This window comes from Suncus etruscus, chromosome 19, assembly GCF_024139225.1.
Source record: "Suncus etruscus isolate mSunEtr1 chromosome 19, mSunEtr1.pri.cur, whole genome shotgun sequence".
In the NCBI taxonomy this organism is placed as follows: Eukaryota; Metazoa; Chordata; class Mammalia; order Eulipotyphla; family Soricidae; genus Suncus; species Suncus etruscus.
Window position 1 is genome coordinate 18,581,620 of NC_064866.1, and position 19,090 is coordinate 18,600,709.

Consider the following 19,090-nt stretch of genomic DNA (forward strand, 5'->3'; position numbering starts at 1 on the left):
ATTTCTTTTGATTATGCTCCAATCCACCCCATTTATTACTTTAGCTCTGTGATTTAAGATACTATTAATGATACTATCAATGAATACATTGATTGAATAACATACCCATCACCAGAATGCTTGCTATCAGTGTCCCAAAGATTTTTTTTATCAATTTTTTGGGGGTTTTTTTTCGGCCACACCCATTTCATGCTCAGGAGTTACTCCTGCTAAGTGCTTGGAAATTACCCCTGGCTTAAGGGGACCATATGGGATGCCAGGGGATCGAACCACAGTCCTTCCTTGGCTAGTGCTTGCAAGGCAGATACCTTACCTCTAGTGCCACCTCACCGGCCCTTTTTTTATCAATTTTTAATATGATTAGTTCTTTCTTTGCAATTCAATTCTTTATTAAATGACAATAGGTAGGTTTTTCTTCAGCTAACACAGCAACCCCCAAAGTTATCCACAACATTTCATTTTATTATACTTAATATATGTGTTATTTATAATAATATTTTTATTGGTCTTTCTAAACTAAAACAAAATTTTATGAAAATAAGGATTTGGTTTTTCATAATATAGAACAATATCTAGCCTTTACACATTCAGTAAATATATGTTGAGGAAATAAATTAACAAATACTATCCTATGTGTTAATTGAATTTTGTTGAATTCTCCAAATTAAGAGCAGATTAGGAGATTGATTTGTACTTGTCATAAAGAAAGGAAGAATGGACATTAGCCATTTTACTCTAGCCAGGTATCAAATGAAACCAACCAATTGAGAAGTAAAGTGTATTCTTACTTTCACCATGCTAAAGCAAGTAAATTTATCTATGATAGACTCCTCAATATGGCTCATTAAAATGTTATCTATTATAGACTTTTTTAATGTGCATGAGAAAATCGAATATGCTATCATAATATAATCTTTTAAAACACAATTGTTTTGTTGGCCCTATCTTCTTTTATAAACTGCTAAAAGTATTTTTAAAAAGTATTTCTATTATTATTAATCAAGAGTTGTTTAGCAAGTGGTAAGAAAAATAGAAAAATAATTCTTTCTTTTTGAAAACAGATATTCTAGTTCTTCTATAATTTCATTCTTCTAGTGCTACAGCAATTTTTTCTTGACTAGTGAAAAATAGAATTTCTGACATCTTACTATATAGACCTTTCAAAATTTCTTCTATAACCTTATTCTAAATGTAATTGAAAGAAGTCTGTAATTTTGTCAGTACTCTATGTAAAAATGAACATATATACTACTGGAAAACGTACTTTAAAAACAAAAGTTCTGTTGTTGAACACTTCAAAAGATACCTTCAAGGACAGGTAATTTAGAAGTAAAGATTGTGATTTAACTGATTATACTGTCTGGAAGTAAAATACAGTATAGACAAAGCATAAAATTACTGTTTCCCTAAATACAACTACTTTGGTCAAATCATTATGATAAAAGATAAATGGTGAAAGAATCGGAAACTTTAGCTGTAACTCGGGTGCCCCCAGAATACAGCCTGGCTTATGGGCTTCAATGGGTTTGGGCTAGAGCAGCTATGAGTCATCAGGCTCAAACATCAAAGGTGGCCTGCGAAAGCAAGAAGAAGAAAAAAGTCAGGGAAAAAGCTTCATAAAGAAAAAGAAAGTAAGATTTCTATTTTGAAAACAAATGGCAATTTTAAAACATTCTTTGAATTAAAAAAAACAATTATTTAAAAAATTATATAACTGAAAGACTGACGGTTAATGCAGAAAGCACTAAAATGAAAATTAGTAAATCATTTTCAGTCATCAGTTATTTCATTCAAAAATGTAATTCATTTTAGAGATACATATGCATATAGATTCTGAAGTCATTATGAGTTATATTAGTGGATATGTGGAAATGAGGGCCTGGAGAGAGATAATACAAGGGGCAAGACTCTTGCTTTGCATGCATGCATGTATGCAAACCTGGTTTGATCCCCAGCATTGCATATGGTGGGTTCATTTCTGAACAGAGCCAAAAATAGCCCTAGGCATAAGGTATGCTCTCCCATGAAAAATGGAAATGTAAAAATGAATAAAATTTAGTCACTCATAAAGATTTTTATTTCACAGAGAGCAAAGGCTGTAAATAACCTAAAATAGCTATAACAAATGTGTATGAAAATTTCCTGAAAAAGAGTAGGGAGTTAAAAGTGAGGAAACTATTTCAGAAAAGATGGCCAAGTAGGCAATATGAAGTAAGGTGGTGTTTGATGAGTAGGGTCTTGTTAATAGTTATAACAAGTAATATTTTTATTCTTTGGATTTTGGGCCACATCCGGTGATGCTGAGCGGTTACTCCTGGCTATGCGTTCATAAATCACTCCTGGCTTGGGGACCATATGGGACAATGGGGATCAAACCCATCCTGGGTCAGCACAGGCAAATGCCTTACCATTGCGCCATCACTCTGGCCCCAACAACTAATATTTTTATTTTAACCTACCCCACATGCCAGATAGTGTTACTTGTCCTTTATTAATCCTTACATTTGTCTTTAATCATGAATTACAGAACCATAAATAAAACTATTTCATAGTTAATAAAACAGCATTAAAACAAACATTTCTAAGGTCACACTGGTGGTAATAAATTGAAGAACTTATACTGGATTCTTCTAGGTGCTTTTTAAACAATGGGGCTGGGAGATAGTACAGAGATTTAAGATACTTGCCTTGGAAGTAGCAGATCTAAGTTTGATACCAAAAATCTCATATGGTCCTTTGAATCCCACTAGGAGTGATTTCAGAACACAGACCCACGAGTAAGCCTGGTTTAGCACAACCCATAATGTCCCAAAACAAACAAATACACAATAAAAAACAGAAGAGCATATAACCCATGAACTTTTCTGCAGTACTTAAAATTTGGAGTATAGTGTCTTTCTCCATGAAAACACACACACACACACACACACACAATAATTACTTTGTTATATGACTATATATTTTTGACTATTGAATTAATTCTAAAGCATCAACCCAAAATTTAATGATGAATAATGTCAGGGAAGATTTGCTAAATTTTTAGGTTGCTAATGTTGATAATATCTTTTTTATCTTCTGTACACATCTCTGAGGTTCCAACATTTAGAAATTCGTCTTATGTCAGGGAGATAATCTCAAAGTTCTGAAGCTGGAGTCCTCAAATTTCAACCATAACACAGCCAGTAGTGTTCCTCTGATTGTTTCTGAATATTTTCATGTTAGAGAACTTAAGTGTCAGCTTAATCAGTTATCCCAGAAAAGTTAGCCACCCTCCCCAATACGATATTAATATGATATTTGGATGGGTGCAAAGAATCCATTTACAAAACACATAGAAAGGCCTAAAATACAAACTAACCAAAGAGCAATGAAAGGGATTATCCAATCAGATTTAAACTTTAAACATTTTATATTAAAGCTATAGAGGAAAAAACTTTCTACAAATTTATTGACACCATATTTTAAGATAAAATTTAATAATATTAAGTGATACATAGTTTAAAGATTTGCAAGAACATCATAATTAAAGCTTTAAGCAAATCAGTTTTCTTACAAATTAACATTGGTTATGTTATATTATCATAAGACTATATTCTCACTTCAGGAATAATATAAAACATTTGAGCTATAATTCCTGGGTTCAAAATCAACTTTGTCACTGCCTAGAGAAAATTAAGCATAGTCACCTAGAAAATGAAGTAATTGTAGTTTCTGTCTTATATTGCAATAGAAATGTAAGCAAATAATGCTAATTAAAATGTATAAAATAATAGTTTTATTTAAATACATGAGATATATTTTAAATTAAAACAAAATAAAATACTAAGTTAAATTTAGTTGGAGATTCCCTATTAGGCATCACGAAGTATTAATTTATTGGTAATTATTGATAGTGACTATTACTGCATTTGTGGAAAATGAAGTGATGAGGAGAAATGACCAGATATTTGGAATGATCAAATTAGAGAAGTTTAAGATATTTATGTTTGGTTGACTGGTTATGGTTTGAAAATCAAGGTCTGCAGTCCAAAGTTTACTCCCATTTTCATTACAGATGCCTCTAGTGGTTCTTAGGGGACACACATGCATCTAAAAATCAAATCCTGACCTACTGCATGCAAAGCTTGCACTCAGCCTACTGAGATTTCTCCTAGGACCCAGTGATTTAGATGTGCTTTTATTTCTTTTGTGGAGGAAGCATCTACATGCAAAATAAGAAGATAGTACCAAATTAATCTTAATACATTATTAATTTTTTCCAATATACCTAATACATACCTCATTATAGAGCAACCTCTTGAGAATAAAAATAAAATGATACCTTTTACATTTATTGAGTTTAAATTAGAGAATCCGAAATCATACATGCAAAATAATTCCTTTATCAAAAACATGCCACACCACAAAGAATGTTGAGTGCAGTTACAGAAATAACTACGCTGAGAACTATCATAACAATGTCAGTGAGTGAGGAATGTAGAAAGCCTGTCTGGAATACAGCAGGGGAGGGAGGGAGAGAAGAGATGGGGGCATTGGTGAAGGGAAGGTTGCATGGGTGAAGGGGGTATTCTTGTTATGACTGAAACCCAACTACAATTATGTTTGTAATCACAGTGTTTAAATAAATTTTTAATTAAAAATGCCACATTTGCCTTCTTCACAAGTAACAACTTCTCAAATCAGAACATATTTTGAGTGTTATAAATGTTTGTATTTTCAAATTCTGATGACCTTGTAGTAATAATGTCTCTGCAGTACTTTCTCACTATCTGTTACCATATCTCTCACAAAGTTTAACTTTCATGATGGTAAAGCCCATGTACTAGTCTCTTAGAGTCCATAGTACCAAGATGTTGTATGTGGAATGGATACTTGAAACTACAAGATAAAATATAAAAATTAAAGCATAACCAGATAAGATTTATAAGAAAAACTAAAGGACATTATGTCAAATTTAAATGATAATTTTTCATAAATTTTATAATTACTTAAAGTAATATAATTATTTTATAAATAAAATATAATAAAATTGATAAAACTATACTTATATATTTATCATATATGTTATATATCATAAATATATATTTATGAATATATATACATAAAATTAAAAAAATAATTTTTGTGTGTCTCCTAAATACTATCTTAGGAATAAACTAATATGGATTCACAGCTACCTAAAATCTAATTTCATTATCTGCTCTGCTTTTTTTTTACTCACTACACCTGGCATCTCTAGTTAGTGTTTATAAGATTTAATCACTTATCAAATTATTTACCAACAGCATTTATTGCTTAATTAAATTATTGAGCTCTATATTGTAGTGCATAACCAGAAACCATTCTATAACTGGTAAGATATGGAGGAATGTAAAATGAAATAAACTAAGTCTTATACTGGCAAGGTAATTTTAATTAATAATATAAATTAAGAAAGTCAAGATATTTTTGGTTTGCAGTACGCATCCAGGGACCAACAACAACAACAGCAACAGCAACAAAAAGCTCTAGCCTAGCTTTTGGTCTACGATCTGTTCAACAAACAAGAGCTCCAATTCCAGAAGTCTGACTGAGACAACCGCAACTGAACGGGTCTTCCGGAAACATAACGAAAGACTTTATCCCAGGCTCCATCCTAGGAGCAATATAATGACCAAGAACACCAACTACAGAAGATGGATTAAAACGACACTGAAGAAGCAGAACTGCTAGAACCACAAAGAAAGACTTCATAAGCTCCATTCCCTGAGCTGCACAGCACCAAGTTCTCTAGATACAGAGGTCTGATTTTACCATCCAAGACAAAGCAGAAGTCTTCCACACACCACGAAAGCAACAAGGGGAGAGTAAATGATCATGCAAGGAGTCTAGAGTTAATCCCATGACAGTATACTTCAGGGATGGAGAAACCCTGTATCTCCTAGGTGATGGGAATTCCCTCTACAATATCCCCAATAGTTACTGTGCCTATGCAGGGGGAAAAAGAAAAGAAAAGAAAAAAAGAAAGCACAAAACAATCATTTTTCCACTTATTTTCCATTTATTTATCGATTGATTTTTTGACTTTATTTTGGTGTGGAGATTAAGGTTGCTGTCTCCAATATTATTTTATTTTATTTTGTCTTGTCTTTTTCTTTTTGCACTCGAGCATGATTTGATTTCAGAATCAAGACTATTGTGTGGTGCCTGTCTTTATTGCTGTAGTGCTCACTGGTTATTTAATTCGATATTTCTTTCTGTATTGTTGTGGTGTTTCAATTACCTTTTACACATCCTCTCTCAAACTGAGGTTGGAAGCCTCTAGAGGGACTCCGCCCATTTTCAGCGTATTTGACTTTGACTTCTTTTTTATTTTTTTCCCTCTTACTTTGTACCCCAATCTATTGCTTTTCTTTCCTTCAAACAAAACCACATACCTCGATATATCTAGCTCTGCCTCTTAAATAGAGGGGGAAACAAGGGAGGGTTCCAGGACCAAACAGATATGTGATCACTAATAGTAAGCCAGACAAAGAGGGGTCCACCTACTCTAGCAGCCTGGGGGGTGATAGTGGGGTATATGGGTTGTAGAAAGGAAACTGGAATGGGGGGAGGACATATTTGGTGATGGGTATTCCCCTGATTCAATTTAATATGTACCTAAAATACTAGTGTGAAAGATATGTAAGCCATTATGGGGAAAAATGTGTTTTTAATCAGAAACTTTCTTTGACTTACATGTATTATTATTATATCAATTATATTATATGTTATGTTACTATATTATGTTATGTTAGTTTACCTCATTATGTTAACCAATTTTGTCTCTTGAATAAATTCTTAGAATAAAAAATGTCAAGATATAATGTTAGGGACTGGAGATTTATCTTGTGATTAAGCATGATCAAGGTCCTACGTGGTATCTAGCACTGAACAGGTACCCAAACACTTATGGATGTTGTCCTAAGTGCTGCCTAAGCACTATAGGTCCTGAGCACTGAATGGTTAGTTACACACTGCTGGGGAGATCATGGTGAATAAATTTTTTCCCATCTCCAATGTGTCTGACTCTAATAAAAGTAAGAAAAAGGAGGAGAGGGAAAGATGAATTAAGGACTATTTTAGAGAGTAGAGGAAGTTATCAGTAGATGATGAGAAGAAGCCAGTCACACAAGGAAACATGGAAAGTACACAAAAGGAAGAAGGGAAGAAAATGTAAATGATTTGAGTGAAAAATAAATTATAGAAAAAGGTAAAGCTATGTGGTCACATCATATTAAAAAAGTGTTTACCCGGGCCCAGAGAGATAGCACAGTGGCGTTTGCCTTGCAAGCAGCCAATCCAGGACCTAAGGTGGTTGGATCGAATCCCGGTGTCCCATATGGCCGGTGTCCCATATGGTACCCTGTGCCTGCCTGGAGCTATTTCTGAGCAGCCAGCCAGGAGTAATCCCTGAGCACGTCGGGTGTGGCCCCAAAACAAAACAAACAAAAAAAAGTGTTTACCCAACAAAGGAAAACATCAACAAAATGAAAGTCAATTCATCAAATAGAGTATTTGTAATCTTGTCTCTGATAAGAGCTAATAGCCAAAATATAATCCAATAGAAAATACGCACAAAGAAGAAAACACTAAATAGGTATTTATAAAAAAATAAAAAGGATGTTCAAATAGATAACATAAAGATTAAATTTGTGCCCAGCACCACTAAATATCATGGAAAGTAAATCAAAATTACAAAAATTATTATTGTGGGGTAGCTCTAAGGTGTTTGCCTTGTACGTGGTTGACCTAGGACGGACCGCGATTCCATCCCCCAGCATTCCATATGGTCCCCCAAGCCAGGAGCGACTTCAAAGCTCATAGCCAGGAGTAACTCCTGAGTATCACCGGGTGTGGACCAAAAACAACAAACAAAAAGCTATTAATTCACACTTAGGATAGCAACAGAAAAAAAGACAAGAGACAAGTACTGGCAAGATTAGAAAAAAGCAAACACGTGAACTATTGGTGATTGTATAATTGGTGCAGGCACTAATGTAAATAGTATAAAGGTTCCTCTAAACAATTAAAAATCAAGCCAAATTATCTAGTAATTATATTTCTGGGAATTTATAGGAAAGATACATATAGACTGATTCAAAGAGATCTATGCACAGCCATGTTTATTATAGCATAATTGACAGCATACAACATATGGAACTAGCCTGTGTTCATTTTATCATTTGTGATATAATTCTGATATGTATAAAAATATATATAAATTTATATATAAATATATAAAAATAGAATATAATTTTGCTAGTGGTCTCTGAAACAACAAGGCTCAAGAACTGCTCTACATCCTTGTATTCTTGCATTCTTGGTCCTTACAGTAAATTTCCTGCCCAATTGGTTACTGGAAATGATCCCAGATCCTCTTAGTGTAAAGGTCTCCTCAAATAATATTATTCTGTTCTAAAACTAAATGAAGTGAAGTCCTGTCTTTTGTGGCAGGATGGATCAACCTTGAGAACAATTCACTTCATGACAAAAGACAAAGATAAAAGTCATATCATGTTACTTAGATGGAGAATGTTAAAAACACACATATTAAATCAACAACAACAAACAAAAAACAGAAAACAGGCAAAGAGTGATGATGGGCAAAATGTATGCAGGGAATCAAATATATCTTTTCAATTATAATTTAAAAAATTATTGGAAAATAGTATTGAGCATGTTAACTATGGATAATATTTCTATGATGTATATTCTATAGTTGTTAAGAATGTATTTTAATTTCTAAAACTGTAACCAATTTAAAAAATAGAAATTTATTGATCATAAACTTTATTTATAAAACATGGCCACATGATATAGATACTCCACGCTTAGGAACCTACCTGTTTAACTCTGCTTGCACTTATGACCATCTCTTCACTTTTTTTATTTTATTTTAAATATCGTTTTTCCATCTTATACACTGTATAGTACAGTACTGTGGTTTTTGATGCTTTAATGTACCTACTTTACTAACTTTATGTTCTATAATCCATTGCAGTACTGTGTGGAAATTATACATCTATGCAAATTAAAACAAGTGAAAGTTTCCAGTTTGGTCTTTCTCATTATTTTATTTATTCAGAATACTGTATTGTCAAGTACTATACATATACTGTACTACTGTATATAGTACATGCAGTTCCTCACTTAGAGACCAATTCACTTAACGACCAAGTTGTTGAAATGCAACAACTTGGTTGTTAAGTGAGGAGTATCTGTATATGCAAATATAAGCATTATATTATAAAATATAATCATGAAATAATTTTATAAAATAAAATTATAAAACATAATTATAAAACAGATAATATGAAAGCAATATTTTATGTCGATTATATATCAATAAAATAGAATGAATACAAATTGGATTTTAGTGGGTAGGAGCTGGCTTGTTGTATAAATGTGATATAAAAAGATGTAAGAAATAAGAGCCAGATTCTGCAGAAACATTTAGTTCGTTGGTGTGTTGTCTTTATATTTTATTCGAGCAAAATGGGATCCAGTTCTACCATTGCAATGGTAGTGACTTTGCTTAAAATATTTTGAAGAGGCTAGAGCAATATTACAGCAGGTAAGGTATTACCTGCTATTACAGCAGCCTTGCATGCTGCCAACCTAGGTTCAATACCTAGTATCTCAAGGCATGATTCTTGAGTGCATTTCTCAGAGTAACCCCTGAGCACTTTCTAGTGTGGTTCAAAAGTACTCCCACAAATTAAATAAAAATAAAACATTTCAAAGGCCCAAAGGAAAAAGTATGGAGTCCGGGGGAAATGAAAGTAGAACATCATTTAAAAAGTAACCCAAGAGCAAAATAAAGATGACATGAGTTCATTATAGGTTGGTAGAAAAGGTGAATATATTTTTATTGCAACCAAAATGAATTACAAATCTTTCACATTAATATTTAAGGCACATAGTGACAATGAGTGAGGGGCATCCCCACCACCAGTGTTGTCCTCCCTCCACCCCTGTTCCAGGCATGCATTCCATATTTACCCCATTTGCCCTTATAATACTAATGTAACTGGTCCCCATTTGTACAGCTTGTTGTAGATTGGGAATCGATTCTGTTGTCATTGACTTTGAATTTGGTGTTCATGTCTGATCTTTTCTTTCCCACTAAATGCTCATATGACTTTTTGGACCTAGTGTCATTCATGCAGATATATTTTAAGAGCAGAAGCATTAATGTCTATGAATGAATGCAACTCTGAAATGAAGTGGTGGTAAAAGGGAAAGAAAAAGTCCTTATCTTTAACTGGATCTATGCACACAAGAACATACTAATTATCTCCGTTCTTCATTCTCAGTTGCCTATTTTGGCATCATCGGTGGTTAGTCTCTATTTCCTTGAACTTACGGATGTCTTCAAACCTGTACATTCCGGATTTAGCTGCTATGACAGGAGTCTTAGCATGCCATACATTGAACCCACGCAGGAGGCAATTCCATTCCTCATGCTGCTTAGCTTGGCTTTTGCCGGACCTGCAATTACGGTAAGAATTGTCCACAAATTGTATTTATTAATCTCTCTAAACCAAGAGTGACCTGGCCATATTTGTGTAAGATAGATGGCAAAAAGCAAAGAAAACATGAACACTAAGTCTTGGTCTAGATAGAACATCCTGTCTGATATTTTGACAGCAACATAGAGCAATATTAAATAATTAACAATGACTAACTACTGGCATTAAATTATGATTATATAATAACAAAGATCCTTTATCCTTATATTTGCCTTTGAAATAATTATGGAAAGATAGTAATTGTGAAATTTTCTATTACTAATAGGATATTTCTGATACCTTACCACTTGGACCACCACTTTTTAAAAAAAGCTTTCTTCTCATAGATTTATGTCAACAAGATTCCTATATTATCTGTAGTTACCTTGTAGTTACCTTTTTCTAGGGCTATAATTCTGACTGTAATCTAAACATATACTACTACTCTTAACATTTTTTTCACTTTTTATAAAATTAAAAATCACAAGTAAATTCTTGATTTCCAAGAATGAGTTCTTTCTCGTTTTCCTGATGGGGTGTTCTCCACACTGTTGCTCAAGGAGTATGGGGAACACTTCCAATTCAATGTGAGGGCTGGACAATATGGGGTTTGGCTTGTGCCCCTACAGTACTAAGACATCCAAATGCTGTAGTCTTACTTAGTACTACAGCAGTGCTTTGGGGTGCTCCGAATGTGTCACTAAGGATAAAAATCACTGTATTATCTCCTGACCCCATTCCTTTTTATCTTTATAGTGGCATAAGTTAGCTCCAAGCAGATTTATGAGGGAAGGCATTGAGGCAAAACAATTAGGAATTTTTTTTATTTGGAACTAGTTCTTAGAATCCATCTGTGTGAAAATGAAAAAATGTCCTGTTTTCATCTATCACATGAAGAAAAGAAAAAGCAAAATAACACCTATTTCTGTGAATGAAAGCAGACATGTTTTGTAAAAGCATTGAAATACAAGCACCAGAGAGATAGTACAGTGGGTAGTGCATTTGCCTTCCATGAAGCTAACAAGACTTTAATTGCCAGCACTCCATATGTTCTCCCAAACATGTTAAGAGTGATTCCTGAGTGCAGAACCAGGAGAAAACCAAAAATTAAGTAATAATAAGCACGTGTCTTTTGGCCATTTGTATTTCTTCCTTGAGGAAATGTTTATTCATTTCTTCTCCCCATTTTTTGATGGAGTTATATGTTATTCTTCTTATTAAACTCTGTAAATACCTTGTATATTTTTTATATTAATCCCTTGTCTGATGGGGATTGGGTGAATAGTTTCTCCTATTCTGTGGGTGGCTTTTGTATCTTAAGCACCATTTGCTTTGAGGTGCAGAAGCTTCTCAGCTTAATATAGATCTGTTTATCTCTGCTTCCAGTTGTTTGGAGAGTGCTGTTTCCCCCTTATATGTGCTTTTAGTCACAATGTCATGGAGTGTTTTACCTACATGTTGTTCTATTTACCTTATGATTTCAGGCCTGATATCAAGATTTTTAATCCATTTGGATTTGATCTATGCGCATGGTTTAGACGGGAGTCTAAGTTCACTTTTTTGTAAGTGGCTAACCATTTGTGCCAACACCACTTGTTGAAGAGGCTTTCCTTGCTCCATTTTGGATTTCTTGTTCCTTTATCAAAGATTAGTTAATTGTATGTCTGGGGAACATTTTCTGAATACTCAGGTCTATTCCACTGATCTGAGGATCTGTCTTTATTCCAATATCAATTCTGTTTTGATAACTATCCTTTGCAATACAATTTAAAATTGGAGAAAATAATGCTTCCCATATTTTTTCCAAGGATTGCTTTAGCTATTCTTGATGCTCCACATCACTAATCATCAGTGATATACAAATCAAAACTACAAAGAGGTACCATCTCACACCACAGAGACTAGCACATATCACAAAAAAAAAAAAAAAAAAAGAATAATCAGTGCTGGTGGGGATGTGGAGAGAAAGAAACTTATTCACTGTTGGTGGGAATGCCTTCATGCCCAAACTTTATGGAAAACAATATGGATATTCCTCAAAAAACTGGAAATTGACTCCCATAGATCCAGCTATTCCACTCCTAGGGATATAACCTAGGAACACAAAATTACAATACAAAAATCACTTCCTCACACCTATATTCATAGCAGTGCTATTTACAGTAGCCAGATTCTGGAAACAACCAAGATGCCCATCAATCGCTGAATGGCTAAAGAAACTGTGGTACATAGACATAATGGAATATTATGCAACCATCAGGAGAGATAAAGTCATGAAATTTTTCTATACGTGGATGTACATGGAACTTATTATGCTTACTGAAATAAGTCAGAGAGAGAGATAGACACAGAATAGTCTCACTAATCTATTGGTTTTAAGAAAAATTAAAGACATTACTGTAATAAGACCCAGAGACAATAGCGTTAAGGGCTGGAAGGGCCAGAAGGACTGGAACTCAATTTGAAGCTCACCACAAAGAGTGGTGAACGCTGTTAGGGAATAAATACACTAACAACTAGCATGACAAAGTTAAAGAATGAGAAGTAGAATGTTTGTTGTGATTATAGGCAGGGGTGGGCAGGAGGAGTGGTATTGGTGGTGCACTGGTGAAGGGGGTATTCTGTTTATGACTGAAACCCAACTACAAACATGCTTGTAATCATGGTGCTTAAATAAAGATTTAATATATATGTATATGCATATAAATATATAAAAGAAAATAAAAAAGACACTTAAATGCAAATCATTTGGTTTATACTTCACAGATTTGGTGCTAGGCTGTCAGATACAAAAGAAATTACCCTGTAGATTTCTGAGTTCCTCAGAACAAGACAGACAATCAAAATTTGAAGAGAGAAAATTTAAGGAAAAATTTATTATTGACTCATTCCTCCTGGACACAGAACAAATGACTAGAAAAAACAGAGTAACTCATCACCTGGTCTTAGAAAGCTTTACCGAGTTTAGCCATAGAAGTAGATATTAAGAAAAAGGGGAAAGGGGCCAGAATGATGGTGCAGTGGTAGGGTGTTTGCCTTGCATGGGTTCGATCCTCAGCATCCCATATGGTCCCCCAAGCCAGGAGTAACCCCTGAGCATCACCGGGTGTGGCCCAACATCCAAGAAGAAAAAAAAAAGAAAACAAAAGGGGAAATCCAATTATTAAGGTGACCAGTGATGGTACAGTAACACAAGAGCAAGTAATTTAAGTGCTGATGAGATTAGTTCTTCCTGGGAGACACCTTTATTGGTGATGATTATTTTAATTATGTTTTTCAAAGGTCCTCAGGGCTCCACACATTAGATTAATCAATTATCAAAGACATATTGGGGTGGCAGAGCTTTATTCCTCCATGATATTCAGTAATGTTTTTTAAATAACTTGTGTTAATATTAAGTGTGAAACTGTGAAAATTATTTTCATGCCTGTGAAATACATATGTTTATATCTAAAACCAGAGAGAACAATTCCTTAAATTACACATTTTCATCTTAATATTAAATTCTTATTTTTGAGAGTAATAAAAACATTTTACTCAGTCCATTAAAGATTATTTTACATAGAATATAAAAGTACTTAAAATAAATCTTCATAAAATCTACATAAAATTTTATAGAAGAATTCTATAAAAATTAGTCCCTAGAAGATATTTTATCTTTAGTACACCAGGCCATCAAAATAAATAATATTTATATGTCTTTAAATTTACAAAAGTCATTTACTAAAAATTATAACACTGATGCTATTATTGTGAATGTTATTTTATTTATTTTGATGCTTTTTTCTTTTTTCCTGTTTTTTTTTTTTGGTTGTTATTGTTTTGCTTTGAGATCATATCTGATTATGTGACCATGCCTGATTATATTTAGAGGTTACTTCTGATTCTGAGTTCAGAAATTACTCCTAGAAGGTTTAGGGGAGAGGGGAAATGCTAGGATTTGAACCCAGGTCAGCCTCATTGCAAGGCACAAACCCTACCTAAGGAACAATCTCTCCAGCCCCATTTTGTTTTTTTAATAAAAATTATTTTACAATGTTAATTATCCCTCTAGTAAATATTATAATAGCAGTGCCCTTAAAATAATAAGCATATTATTCCTGTAACATTATAATTCCTGTGATTATTGCCCCTGTAACAGTGTCACTTTAGAATCTTAAAAAAAACTTATCATGATATTTATTTATTTTTGTTTATTTTTTGGTTATATGCAGGATCACCTGAATGCTTCATAAATAGTTTCCTATTTACAGATGACAGTACAACACAATTTTATATGAAGGCCTAAACTCTGAAACCAATATTGCAGCACAGAAACAAGTGATTCAGATAAAGAAAACAGAAATGTTATGAAATTTATTAGACAGCATCCCTTTTCACTGAGAATTCTCACTTTGAATATATAGAAAAGTTTTTGAAAATTTATACACTGGTTTAGAGCTGAAGATAAATGAAGAGATGTAAGGGAGAACTGATGTGCTTAAAAACAGAAAAGGTTACTTTTGTCAAAATACTAACAAGAAATTTCTGTTCGTGACCCACAATCAAACCAAACATTGTGAAAGGTCTCTCTTGATTTGAGTTTTGAGCATATATAATAGCAAAAATAAACTCCTGAAATCTCAGTGTAACTTGAGAAAAATACTGTTGTGCTATACAATAGACATTGGGATAGTAAATTCTTAGATGACTTATTTTTATAGACAAGAATCACTATATATGTAATTGGATGGAAAAATGATTTTTCACAAAATTAATATGAAAGTAGTGAAGATAAAAATCATTCTCTTTTTAGCAATATAGCAATGTATTTCAGGAATGAATGTATAAAATTTTGAAATTATTAATTTTTGATAACCATCATTTTATTCTGCATGTGTGATAGATCTAACTACCTACCTAATACTTATACACGCAGAATATAGATCAATTGTTTCCATGTTTACTTAATGTAATAGTTGTAGGATTATATTTTCAAGATATAAATAACTAAATTCATGTGAAATGATTCCAAAAATTCTTTTTCTCTTTCTATGCTTGATTGTAAAAGTCCATATAATGTAAAATGCATTACTTTTACACATATATGGTCATTGGTAGAGGGTCATTATAAATATTTTTATACAAATTAAAATTCTAGGCCTGGAAAGATAGTACTGCTATCAAAGTGCTTGCATATAACTGACCCAGATTTGATCTTCAGGACCATATATGGTTCCCTGAACATCAGGCATGATCCTAAACACAGAGATAGGGCTCAAATCTGAGTATTATTGGATGTGACCCAAACAACTCCCCAAATAAGACTATTTAAGAGTTATACATATACCATAAAGAATTTCATAAAATATCCTGAATACTAAAAACGAAAATAATCAAGTTATTGTCATAACTTGTTTAATATCTATCATTTGGAAGTTGGGAAATGACTCAGAAGTCAGGAAATAGGACCTGATTTCAAATCTCAGTAAAGCCTAGTGCCAGTACCCCTGAGTATAGCTCTGGAAGCCTTAAGCACCATCAGGTATAGTCCTCGTAGACCCCCTCCCCATAACAAAGAGTCATAATTTAGGGCCTTGTATTCAAAGCTAATGACATCACTGGACAAGTATTTCCTTTAGCACTCTCAGCATAGATTTCTGGGAAAACTTTTACTCATACTGAGAATAACACCCACTAGTTTCAGTAATTTATAAAACAGATATCAAAGAAGTCATGAAAACCTGGGATGATGCTTAAATGAAGCAAGAAAAAGAGAAAACCTGGAAGTTTCCTTGAGAATTATGATTTCACACCCAAATTATGAATTATGGTCATAATGACAGTGTCATGATGCCATTAATCTGCATCTTATATAATTTATGGTTCACATTACACATAGATTCAAATCAGTATCTGATTACACAAAAATATTAGGCATAACAACCCCAATTATTTTAACTTTTGTTTTATATTATTTTTAAATCATATTTGGCAGTGCACAAGGCTTAATCCTGCCTTTTTGGAATCACTCTTGGCATATAGGGACCATTAGTGGTTTCACAGATCATAACTCAGTTAGCCTTATGCAAAAATATCTCCAGGTCCCAAATAATCTCATCTTTTGAAATTCTTCAAATGCTCAAAAGATTTTTCTTACAGCTTTAAACTGTTTTTACAATAGAAATATCTTTACCTTTAGGGGCCTGAGCAGTGGTGTAAGCGGTAAGGCATCTATCTGCTTTGCTGGTGCTGGACTAGGAGAGATCTCGGTTTGATCGCCATTGTCCTGACCTATATAGTCCCCCAAACCAGGAGCGATTTCTGAGTGCATAGCCAGGAGTAACCCCTGAGTGTCACTGGGTGTGGCCCAAAATTATATACATATACACATATATATTTTTACCTTTGTAAAAATTATGTTATGAGAACAGTCATTGATTCTGTTTTCTGAACCTTTCATTTTTTTTCAGATTATGGTAGGAGAAGGAATTCTCTACTGTTGCCTGTCCAAGAGAAGAAATGGGGTTGGACTGGAGCCCAATATTAATGCTGGAGGCTGTAACTTCAACTCTTTTCTTAGAAGAGCTGTCAGATTCGTTGGTGAGTGTGGGAGGCTCAAAAGAAATTTTTTTAAGCAGAAATGTGATATTTAACTAGATAGTAAGTTTTTAAAGCTTACTTAGAAGTATAGTTTTTGGGTTCATGATGAATTATATATAATACAGAAATTGTTGAAATATAAAAATTTGGCTTTTTATCTAAAATATGTTATTTAAAGTTAAAGCCCTTGTTTTGAGACTAGTGACAATGTGTTTCAGTATATTTTTGTCCTAGCTCTGGTTGAAACATAAATTGACTTTAAAATAGTTTTTCTGGATCTATATTCATTTCTTAAAGAGGATAACAAATGTCAGCAAGCCAGTATGAATGAATAACTTCTAGAAATTACTTTAGTCACATTGGTAATTCTATTTCAACGTTCTAGAGTGTTTTTATCCTGAAGTTACTACATATGGAAATGTCACCATAGTGTGCAGTATCATGGCTGTTTTTCTTCAGTGACATTCTCTATCTTTAGGTTTTGATTTTTATGAGACCTAAAGAAAATGCATAAGCATGACTGTCCTACATCTGAATCAAGAGCCATCTTAAATCACAGGCCTTTGGCAGAACTCAGAATTCAGGTCTAGCATCTCTCATTAAAGTGAATGTTTTATATTCATTATCAGTGTCAGTAAAAAGTTAACTTTGCCTGTAACCTTTTAACTTGAAGATGTCTTACCATTTTAAAATATATATTTAAATTTAACCTTTGCTCCCTCATACAGGAAAAATGTCTGTCTTAACCCATGCCCTTATACGTGACTTCCCTGAGCAATGTAAGACAAGAATGGGCTAAATCACAGGTTAAAGGAACTAAGGCAAATAAGTAAAACATTATGGAATATATACCTTAACAGGCATATCGAAAAAACCTTTGTATTAGATAAATATCATATGTCCTGAATTTTGAGAAGGAAATTGGAGAAGGAATTTAGATTCTTCCAGTTCTGTGATAGTAAATAGAGAAAAAAGCATGCCAGAGTCATATACAGACCTCTAATCTTTGACTAGAGGAATCTACTGAAGGATTATCCTAGTGCCTCTCACAGTGGTTTTTCTGTTTAAAAATGATGAATGTGAGGGGTGGGAGGGTGGTGCAGCAGTAGGGCATTTCATTTGCAGGTGGCTGACCCAGGATGGACCTAGGTTCTATCCCCAGAGTCCCATATGGTCCCCCAAACCAGGAGCGATTTCTGAGTGCATAGTCAGGAGTAAACCCTGAGTATCACCGGGTGTGGCCCCCCCCCCTGCAAAAAAATGATGAATGTGAACAGAAGTGTGAAGTCAGTGGAACCAAATTACTGATGACAGAAAGGATATAGGTTCCTTAGGGATCATGAATAGAGAACTAGATTGTAGAGCTGAAAGAATGGATGAGGTTTTGATATCCACACAGGTAAGATTTTTATGAATGTGTGGTCCAACCCAAAAGAAAAAATTATTGAAATTTGGACCAAGAAATAAAAGACTATACTCATAGATCAAACATGCAGGAAGAGTCTCATAATACTGAAACTAAGATAGGATTATTCTTTTCATAACAGGATCTGCTTGTGCTCTGTTTTAATTTGTGTTTATAGTATGATCCTGGCTTGTATGAGTTAAGGCTAAATCTGTAATATTTTGGTAACAAAATTAAGTTGGCAATTACAGGAAAATTAAAAACCTCTGGAAGTTCAAGCAAGCAAATTAAAATAAAATATATATTAAAATATTTAAAGCTTCCTGTTAAATATTTTCTTAAAATTTAAATTTAATTTATTACATTATTTTAAATATTTATTAATTTTTTCAAATTAATTTGAATATAGCTTTGATCTCCATATTTTATCCTTAAAATATCATACAGTCAACAACAACACAACAAAATAAGGGGCCGGAGTGATAGCATGGAGGTAGAGAATTTGCCTTGCATGTAGAAGGATAGTGTTTTGAATCCTGGCATCCATTTATGATCCCCCTAGCCTGCCAGA

At 33.5% G+C, this 19,090-nt stretch overlaps 1 protein-coding gene across 5 annotated transcripts in view; it reads left to right on the forward strand.

The window, feature by feature from the left end:
• Window positions 1–19,090, forward strand: part of PLPPR4 (phospholipid phosphatase related 4) — a 158,078-nt gene that overhangs the window by 26,322 nt on the left and 112,666 nt on the right. For all 5 annotated transcript variants that reach the window (XR_007491650.1, XM_049765685.1, XM_049765688.1 and 2 more), the window contains exons 2-3: window positions 10,338–10,523; window positions 16,985–17,114. Coding sequence is in view for 4 of the 5 variants with exons in the window: in XM_049765685.1 (XP_049621642.1) it covers window positions 10,338–10,523; window positions 16,985–17,114 (316 nt within the window). In the remaining variant the exon portion in view is untranslated. The remainder of the gene's footprint in view (window positions 1–10,337; window positions 10,524–16,984; window positions 17,115–19,090) is intronic.